The sequence below is a fragment of the Nerophis ophidion genome, linkage group LG18, assembly GCF_033978795.1.
Source record: "Nerophis ophidion isolate RoL-2023_Sa linkage group LG18, RoL_Noph_v1.0, whole genome shotgun sequence".
Taxonomy (NCBI): domain Eukaryota; kingdom Metazoa; phylum Chordata; class Actinopteri; order Syngnathiformes; family Syngnathidae; genus Nerophis; species Nerophis ophidion.
The window spans coordinates 1,012,186-1,022,729 of record NC_084628.1 but is presented as its reverse complement, the minus strand read 5'-3'; the positions used below and the strand labels follow the sequence as shown (position 1 = coordinate 1,022,729).

The window sequence follows — 10,544 nt, the reverse complement described above, 5'->3', positions numbered from 1 at the left end:
TAGTGTTTTGTAACTGCTACCTGTGATCTTTTTCTTGATAAACACAAGTTATTTAAAAAAAACAACAACAACAAAAAGAGCAAATAATTTTGAACGGGTCTCTTAAAAGAGCCTAAATTCTATCCTAATATTTGGTGACACGACAAATCCAGCTGATGAAAAAAGTTTTTGATGTGCTTTATCGCCACCTACAGGACAGGAGTGTAAGAGTTCAACCAAAGAATTGTGATGCCTTGGTGGGGGTCTCGTTCAGTTCTTCCATTCATTTGTGCAGACCACCATGCAGCGAGGACAGCAAATCCTCAGCGAGAAGAGCATTGACACGGCGGGCATTCAGGAGCGCATCATGGACGTGAAGGACGAGTGGACCACGCTGGAGGACCAGGCGGCTCAGCGTCTCGGCCACCTGCAGGAGGCGCTCAACTTTTTCCAGTTCTCCACAGAGACAGACGATCTGGTGGTCTGGCTGCAGGACGCGTACCGCCTGGTGTCCAGTGAGGACTTCGGCCACGACGAGTACTCCACCCAGTCGCTCCTGAAGAAGCACCGGGGGGTCAGCGAGGACGTGGACAAACATCGGCTGCACGTGGTGGCACTGCGCAAACACATGGTGGCGCTGCCTCTGCGGTACAGCGAACAAGAGGTGGGCTGCAACAACAACAACAAAAAGCTGCCATTTTCTCCATCATCTTTACCTTGTGCATGTTTAGGAAGTGCTGGTGAGGATGGTGGAGGTGGAGCAGCTGTACACGGAGGTGGTGGAGGTGGGCGTGCTGCGTCAGCAGTGGCTTCACGACGCCCTCGCCGTCTACCGCATGTTTAGCGAGGTCAACGCCTGCGAGCTGTGGATCGATGAGAAGGAGCAGTGGCTGAACAAGATGGAGATTCCCGAGAAGCTAGAGGACGTGGAGGTGGTGGCGCACAGGTGGGTGTGATCCCTAATCTTACTCCGGTTATGTTAGCCCCAAAAGACCAAGTTGTACAAAAAACAAATCAATTCAGAGTAGATATATTGAATAATTATTACTGTACATGCTGAAAACAATGTAAACTATATAAAATTGCCAAATGAAATAGATATATTTTAGGGACGGCGCAGTGGTAGAGTGTCCCTCTGTCCCTGGTTCAATCCCCACCTAGTACCAACCTCGTCACGTCCGTTGTCTCCTGAGCAAGACACTTCACCCTTGCTCCTGATGGGTGCTGGTTAGCGCCTTGCATGGCAGCTCCCTCCATGATTGTGTGAATGTGTGTATGAATGGGTAAATGTGGAAGTAGTGTCAAAGCGCTTTGAGTACCTTGAAGATAGAAAAGCACTATACAAGTACAACCCATTAATCATTTATCATTTGTAAATAAACATTTAACAACCCCTTAAATCTTTAATGAAGAGGGGAGAACTACTACTTTGCAATTAAATAGTGTTTCTCACCTTCTTTATCAAAGTGCTCTCACTCACAACTTTATTTGGCCCCATGGTGGATTATTTTGCAGTCGTACTTGTTCAGTTCAGTTCAGTTTCAGTTTATTTCGAACACTCATACAATACAATGTAATTCATCACATATTTCCAATTGTTTCATTACAGCACATCCAAAAAGGAGTAGGAAGAAGCTGATCTTATTTAATCCTCCCCCTTTTCATACCATAGCAATTTTATCCTATTTCCTTGTTCTCTGTAACATAACATAACATAACAAAGCTAAAATACTATCCACATAACATTCGATACTAAGTTGACACCAAGTTGATACCAACACCTAAGAATACATTGGTACCAGCTTTTTTCAGTATCGTTGTTACAGAAGACTGTTCAACAAATTTTCCTTGGCAAGCTACATCCATTCTTGGCATGTGAGCACGCAGCATTTTACGTCGGATCTCTTTAAAAAAAACGAGAGAGTGTTTTCCATTTACTTTTTCCTATATAAGTATATTTATTTTTTTCTATATAAGTATTTAAATATTCTCATATAAGTATATTTACTTCTTCCTATATAAGTATATTGACTTTTTCTTATATAAGTATAAATACTTATTCTCATATAAGTATATTCACTTCTTCCTATATAAGTATATTTACTTCTTACCATATAAGTATATTGGCTTTTTCCTATATAAGTATATATACTTCTTTGTGTCAACCTGCCACAAATATGTATTTGGCGCTTGCATTTTTCACTCGCTCATAAAAAAATGACACTATAATGGAACTGTGGCAGTATGAATCATTAGTGGCCTAGTGGTTAGAGGGTCAGCCCTGAGATCGGTAGGTTGTGAGTTCAAACCCGCCTGAGTCATGCCAAAGACTATAAGAATGGGACCCGTTACCTCCCTGCTTGGCACTCAGCATCAAGGGTTGAAATTGGGGGCTAAATCACCAAAAAATAGTCCCGGGCGCAACTACCACAGCTGCTCACTGCTCCCCTCACCTCCCATTGAGTGAGGTTGATGGGTCAAATACAGAGGACAAATTTCACCACACTACACATTTGTGTTGCCGCTTTATCGAGGGAGACGCTGAAAGTGAAACAAAAGGAGGAAGTGACAGAGTGGATTGTGTCTTATGTCATGCATTTATTCGCTAATTCGGACCGCACACTGAAAAATCAAAGCATGTGGTTGACATTTTGATTTTGTTCATTTTTTATTTTAAACCGATACAATATACTGATTTTGTTTTAACCTTTAGGGCTCCCCTCAAGTTTGGTGCCACGGATCAAGAAAATATAAATCATATAATATATATTGGGACGGCGTGGCGCAGTGGAAGAGTGGCCGTGCGCAACCCGAGGGTCACTGGTTCAAATCCCACCTAGAACCAACCTTGTCACGTCCGTTGTGTCCTGAGCAAGACACTTCACCCTTGCTCCTGATGGGTGCTGGTTGGCGCCTTGCATGGCAGCTCCCTCCATCAGTGTGTGAATGGGTAAATGTGGAAGTAGTGTCAAAGCGCTTTGAGTACCTTGAAGGTAGAAAAGCGCTATACAAGTACAACCCATTTATTTATTTATTTATATTTCAAGTATAAGTTCAAGTCTTAAATCTTTAGTTTAACTTCAGATTTATTCATATAAAGGTTTATTTTTTCAATGTTTTATGTCATTTTGTTGAAGAAATCCCTGTTTTTATGACAAAAAACCCAAGTTATTTTAATACTCGACACTTTGAAACAGTTTTCAATAAAGTTTTAAGATTAAAAGTACATTGATGCAGTTTTTTTATTTTTAAATAGCGAAAATCATCTTGTCTCGTGACAACCCAAGAGCACAGTGCTTGAGTGATGCTGCTGCAATACTAAATAAGAAGACACTTAGTTGTTCATCGTTCTTTGTGCCTTCTATGAACATGTGTGGCATGTGAAAACCGAGGCAAAGGTAGGGCAAATATTTTTCCTTGAAAACTGAATCATAGAACACGTGAGCCGAACAAAAACCTAGGGACTGCTGTACCTTTTTTTTTTTTTTTTTAAAGCATGTCTTCTTGGTGCAGATTTGAGTCCTTGGACCAGGAGATGAACAGCCTGATGGGACGGATCCTGGACGTGAACCAGATAGTTCAGCAGCTTCTTGATGGTGGTCATCCGTCCTCTACGGAAGTCCGAGGGTGTCAGGACCACCTCAACTCCAGGTACTGAGACACGTTTGATGCCATGAGGACTGTTCAGCACATGCAAGTTCAAACATGCTGCATTTAGAGCACGGGTGTCCAAAATGTTTGCTGCATACTGAAAAGTCCGAGCTTGCGGGGGCCATTTTGATATATTTTTTTTCGTTTTTGTACAAAATGCCCCCCAAAAAAGGATACATATTTGAAGATAGAACTTTGTATCATTTTTGTATTATTATTATTGTTGTATCATTATTTTAATATTATTCTTATACCACACCGATATTGTAGCTTTTGTGTTGGCCGATACCAATATTAATCAGATACAACATCAGCACTAATGATACATACTTATATCATATTGCAGTGTGGAATGTTACAAAAGGTTGGATTAAGTAAAATTAGTCAAACAGAACAATGATTTGATTCTTTGGTGTGATGATTCTATTCAGGATCTATTTTCAAGTCAACCGATTCTCGGTTCAAAATCAGTACTTTTTTAATAACATTGTGTGCCAGTTCTCTGATTAAGTACATTCCTCCATAAAAACAGCCTTAAAAGAAAACATTTTCTGTTAATAAAATACTACCCAAACATTTGATAAAGTCAAATACAAATAAGGCAACAAGAGAAGTATCCAACACTCCTCATTTCTAAAGTAAATCTGTACTTCAAATAGGATCATCACATCAATATGATTTGCATGAGTGGCTGGACAGGACACGTTAAAAAAAAGAAAGAAAAAAAAAAAACTTAATTTTTTTAAATTGGTGTTTGATTTTTTTGAATTGTTTAAGAATCGTTACAAATAAGAATCACGATTCATTAAAAATATATATATTTTTTGACGCCCCTATTAATTATGTATGTCAAGTTTGTGCTAAGTTCCTTGCTTGTATCGGACAGATAGCCGATACCAATGTCATATTGGGACACCCTTATTGTTATTAAAATTCAAGCTTTTTCTCACTACTTTGTCGTATTGCTTTTTTTTTTCTTGCATTGTTACTTGTTGTTTTTGCTTCTATTTCAACAATATACTGCGGGCCAACAAAATCTGTGCGTGTCGCAAATGCCCCCCGGGCCCCCGATTTAGAGAATGGGGATTTATTTCTGTTCTTGGTGATGGGGGGGCTGGAGCCTATCCCGGGTGACTTGGGACATTATGTCCATCACGGGTCTGAGTTCATGCATCATAAAATCGGTGTCAAATCGAAGAACATCTTCTTTGTGGGTGTGTCATGTTTCAATCAAACATCCCCCGCCCATTTTAAAAGTGGCCACGTCTGATTGGCTTTCCGATTCGCCTCAGTCATTTTCACTAACAACATAAATCCGTCACACGGGGTGTCTGTGAGCCTTACAGCCCCGCAGCGCGACCATCTGTGGTGGCGGTGGCCACGTGACCACCATTCATTTCTCGTAACCCGACTGGCGTCCGCTCCCCGCCAGGTGGAACAGCATCGTGGGTCTGGTGGAGCAGAAGAAGGACCAGCTGGACTCCATGTTGCGTCTGCAGAACTACCTGCTGGAGTGCGTTGAGATTAAGTCCCAGATCCAGGAGAAGCGGAAGGCCATCGACGCGACTCAGTACGCAGGCAGCGACCTGGGCGGGGTCCTGGCCTTGCAGAGGCGCCTCTCCACCATGGAGGGGGCGCTGTCTGTCCTGGAGCCCAAGCTGATGCACCTGCAGGTGGGACATGGGGGCGGGAAAGGTGGGGGGGGGGTGCGGGAAACGTACCATCTCTGTAGTAAGCGCTTGCTGTTTGCCGATGTATAGGAGGAGGCGGAGCATCTGGCCACAGCCCACCCGGGTCGGGCCACGGAGGTTCTACTTCCCTTTGATGGCATCAGCGTGGAGTGGGAGGAGCTTAAGAGGACCCTGCAGGGCTGCGAGGACTCGCTAATGGTGGCTAGCAGGCTGCAGAGCTTCATTCAGGTCAGCAGGTGGCGCTCACACATCCATCCATCGATTTTCTACCGCTTGTCCCTTATAGGGTCGCAGGGGCGTAGTTTATCCAGAGCAGGTCACTACATTAGGCACACATCATCTGTGTGAAGTCAGCCAGCCTTGTAATTGCAAATGTTAAAATAAAATTGCAATTCATTTGTGCTACGTTTATGCTGTAAAAACTTTTGTCCATCATAGTTTTTATGTTCATAAATGTTTTTTTTATTCATAACCAGCCCCTTGTCCCATTTATTTCTTGCCGCAAAAAATTGACTAACATTATAGTTTCTATGTTATTAACGTTTAATTATTCATAACCACCGTTGCCCAACCCACCCTGTCATAATCTCCCCAAACTTGTCCCATTTTTTTGTGCTACGTCTGTGCTGCAAACATGTTTCGTCTAATAAGGTTTTAACATTATTAACCTTTGTATAGTTTTTATGTTGTTAATGTGTTATTATTCATAAACAGCCCCTCAACCTTGTCAAAATCTCCCCAAACGTATAACAAACGTTTGTGCTGGTTTGTGCGACATATTTTTTTTTGTCTAACTATAATAGTTTTGATTTTATTAACTATTATAATATTTATGTTATTAATGTTTTATTATTCATAACCAGCCCCCACTTTGTCAAACCCCCCCCAAACCTGTCCAATTCTTTTGTGCCACGTTTGTGGTAGAAAAAATGTCTTGTCTGTTATAGTTTTTACGTTGACTTTTTATAGTTTTTATGTTTTAAATTTGTTATTACTCATAACCAGCCATTCTTGTCCCCAAACATGGTTTATGCTGCATTTTTTTTTGTGGGGGGAGTAGTTATGGCTTTCGTCACCATGACGGTATCGAATAATTTTTTATGATATATTATATTACTTTAAAAAAGCTAAAAAACATGTATACATACATCTTAAAGTATTCGTATTAGTGAAGTGAAGTGAATTATATTTATATAGCGCTTTTTCTCTAGTGACTCAAAGCGCTTTACATAGTGAAACCCAATATCTAAGTTACATTCAAACCAGTGTGGGTGGCACTGGGAGCAGGTGGGTAAAGTGTCTTTCCCAAGGACACAACTGCAGTGACTAGGATGGCGGAAGCGGGAATCGAACCTGCAACCCTCAAGTTGCTGGCACGGCCACTCTACCAACCGAGCTAAACCGTTATATATATATATTAACATATATATATATAACATATATATATATATATATATATATATATATATATATATATATATATATATATATATATAAATTCAGTCTACCGTATTTCCTTGAATTGCCGCCGGGGCGCTAATTAATTTAAAACCTCTTCTCACTCCTGCGTTTACCAAAGGCATGCGGTAAAATTAAGCATGCGCTAATTATTTTAAAACCTCTTCTCACTCCGGCACTTACCAAAGGTATGCAGTAAAAATTTGAGTGTGATGTAAGCTTGGACCTTAAATCCTACTGAATAGCTCTTAATCTTCTTCCCTTTATGCGATTTCAAATTACCGGTATTGAAATCAGCCTCCTCCATTTTGAAAATTATGACAGGGGAAGTATCACTCGTGACGTCACGAGTTTGACCAGGCGGTAATACTAAGGATGCGCTAATTATTTTGGGAAGCGGGATTGACCCGGTAGTAATTCAAGGCAGGCGCATACCATATACCCTGCGGAAATTCAAGGAAATACGGTATATACAAAACCCAAAACCAGTGAAGTCGGCACGTTGTGTAATTTGGAAATAATAACAGAATACAATAATTTGCAAATCCTTTTCAACTTATGTTCAATAGAATATACGGCAAAGACAAGATATTTAATGTTCGAACTGAAAACTGAGAACATTAATTTTTCCCGTGCTTGCAAACACATCGTCCATGCCTGAAAGATGATTGGCGTAGAATGAGGAAGTGTTGTTGCGTGTCCGGGGAAGCGCGTACTCACGACACAAAAGTGTGTGCACGGAAGGTAAAACCTGTTGGAATTGTGTCGTTTGTTATCATGACATTGGTATTGAAAGTTAAAATGTATTGTTAGACTTTGTGTGATTTCCTTGGGTGCTACAATATATTATATTACTTTAATTTGTTTTCAAGTAAAAAAAAAAAAAAAATACAAGTTGTGGTAGTAATAAAGCAGTGGTGGCACGCAATATTCAATTACATTAAGACGGAGCCCCGTATTATAGTTTTTATCTTAACAAAGTGTTATTAATCATAACCAGTCTCCCCTACACCACCTTTTCAAAATCTCCCCGAACGTTTGTGCTACGCTTGTGCTGCAAATTTTTTTGTCTAACTATTATAATTGTTATATTACTAATGTGTTCTTCTTCATAAACCTCCCACACACTTTGTCAAAATCTCCCCAAAGATGTCCTAAACGTTTTTGCGACTGATTTTTTTGTCTAACTATTAGAGTTTTAATATTAACATTTTATAGTTGTGTGGTATTTAAATGTAATCATTCATAGCCAGCCTTGCTATCTTCTCAAAATCCCCCAAAACTCGTCCCATTTGCTTTGTGATACGTTTGTGCTGGGAAAATGTTTTTTGTCTAACTATCCCAGTTTTTTTGTTATTAACGGTTTAAAGTTGTGATTGTCACGATCTGGTGAATGTTGCTTGCAACGTGACCCCAAAGATGCAGTGAACGGCAGGCAGAATCCGAGTAAAACTAGATTTAATGGTGACAAAAACAAGCAACCGTCAATAAAGTAAAATGATCCAGCACTGAAGGAGTGGTGGAAGTAAATAGAACAAATCAATGAGAATCAGGTGTACTGGCAGGACAAAGTAAAGGTGCTTCAAAACTGAGACCTAACAGGTAATGCCGACAAAACAAGAGCACTAGGACAGGAAGTGGTTCTAAACAAAGGAAGTTGATAATAAAACCAAAATATCCATGAGGGATCATGCCATTTATGTTATTATATTGTGTTATTATTCATAACCATCCCCCCCAACCTTGTCAATCTCCCCAAATGTGCTGCACATTTTTTTGTCTATTATAGTTTTTATGTTATGGTCATGGCTATGAATAATAACATATTAATAATATAAAAATGTTACTAACATAAAAGCTATCATTGTTAGAAAAAATGTTTGCGGCACAAACAAAAAGGACAGGTTTGGGGAGATTTTGGCATGGTTGGGGGGTGGGGGGGCTAGTCAGAAAATACATTTTAGAATAACTTAAAAACCGTAACGGCACAAATGAAAATTTTTAAAGCAAAAACAAATGGCAGTGTTATTTTCAGGAGGCCAACTTCACACATGTACTGTAATTCATGCGTCTTTTCAGGATTTGGATTTGTTCCTCACCTGGTTGGTCCAAACGCAAACGGCCGCCGCCTCGGATCAGTTGCCCAATGACCTGGAGGAAGCCGAGAAACTCATCAACAAGCACGCCGCCCTCAAGGAGGAGATTGGCCGGTACATCGTCGCAATGCCGCCCTTAACGTCTTCTGGAATGGTCCTTCAACCCTGGGTTCCGTGTCCGCAGGTACGAAGAAGACTACGAGCGTCTCCAGGCCATGAACGAGCTGCTGGAGTCGGAGGAAGCGCCGCTGCCGCAGGCCGCCCTGCAGCAGTGGCTCCAGAAGCTGGACGTGGGCTGGAATAAACTGCTGGAGATGTGGGAGAGCCGGAGGGACGTTCTGGTGCAGGCTCACATCTTCCACCTGTTCCTGCGAGACGTCAAGCAGGCCGAGTCCTTTATCAACAACCAGGTGAGGGGGACCGGGATGCCGAGCTGCTGGCGCGACGTCCGACCAACTCTCTCTTGGCCCATGTGCGTGTCTTAGGAGTCGGCGCTGGCCCACGGTGAGCTCCCCAACACGGTGGAGACAGTGGAGGCGGCAGTCAAGAAGCACAAGGACTTTACCACCACCATGGAGCTCAACCTGCACCGCATCAAGGCTGTGATTGAGGCAGGAGAGAGCCTCATCAGCCAGAACAACATCTACTCAGATCGCATCAAGGAGCGCGTCGACACGCTCGCCAACAGGTAACACAAAAATGTATTTTCCGAGTTCCTTCTTAGTGTTTTTTTTTTTTTAATGCGGGCTTTCTAAAGAGCTCCTGTTGTCCAACATTCACTCTGGATCAGGGGTGTCAAACTTATTTTAGCTCATGGGCCACAAGGGGTAAAATCTATTCCCAAGTAGGCCAGACTGGTAGAATCATGGCATGATAACCTAAAAGTAAAGACAACTTTAGATTTCCTTTTTTTCTTAAATAGTGCAACTTAAATGTGGTCCTTCAGAAAAATACTCCGCATATCATGGACTGAAAAGAAACGTAATGAAGAGGTATTGGCAAAGGTAAAAACAAGAAGATCTTTAATTGCAACGATTAGAAATAGGCAGCCGAAATTCTGAAAAGACAGCTTAAAAAAAACTGATGTTACCAGGAAAACTAGTAGGAAAGAAAGCTCCAGGTCGACAACGAAAAACATCCATCAACAGCCTTAGAAATTTTAACGGAAATATCATTAATATAGAACTCATCCAAAGAGCGGACAACAGAGAAGACTGCAGAGCCCTGTTCATCGATGCCTGCAAACAGGCCTGATACCCCATGATGATGATGAAACTAGTGCAAGCCCATTCTGAAAATGTACCAACCAATGTTTTGTTTTTTCTTTATAATTACACTTACATGTTGTTGTTGACAGTATTCTGTCTTTATTTTTCATTATTTATACTTTCTGATTAAATTATGTGACAATGTTCATTAGTTAAAAAGGTGGGATTGAGTCTGGCAGAGATTTAAAATGTTCCATTGTTGTTCATTTAAAAAGAAGGAGCTGAGCTGGAAGGCAAAGCTCTCAATTTCCCAATCTATCTACGCTCCCATCCTCACCTATGGTCATGAGCTTTGGGTTATGACCGAAAGGACAAGATCACGGGTACAAGCGGCCGAAATGAGTTTCCTCCGCCGGGTGGCGGGGCTCTCCCTTAGAGATAGGGTGTGAAGCTCTGCCTTC

The 10,544-nt window shown here is 41.3% G+C and overlaps 1 protein-coding gene across 2 annotated transcripts in view; it reads left to right on the top strand.

The window, feature by feature from the left end:
* Nucleotides 1-279: 279 nt before the first annotated feature.
* Nucleotides 280-10,544, top strand: part of LOC133537474 (spectrin beta chain, non-erythrocytic 4-like) — a 58,822-nt gene continuing 48,557 nt past the window's right edge. For both annotated transcript variants that reach the window (XM_061878519.1, XM_061878522.1), the window contains exons 1-8: nucleotides 280-643; nucleotides 711-925; nucleotides 3,493-3,630; nucleotides 5,063-5,303; nucleotides 5,391-5,549; nucleotides 8,859-8,989; nucleotides 9,060-9,285; nucleotides 9,361-9,563. In XM_061878519.1, coding sequence (XP_061734503.1) covers nucleotides 281-643; nucleotides 711-925; nucleotides 3,493-3,630; nucleotides 5,063-5,303; nucleotides 5,391-5,549; nucleotides 8,859-8,989; nucleotides 9,060-9,285; nucleotides 9,361-9,563 — 1,676 coding nt within the window. In that variant the 5' untranslated portion in view covers nucleotide 280. The remainder of the gene's footprint in view (nucleotides 644-710; nucleotides 926-3,492; nucleotides 3,631-5,062; nucleotides 5,304-5,390; nucleotides 5,550-8,858; nucleotides 8,990-9,059; nucleotides 9,286-9,360; nucleotides 9,564-10,544) is intronic.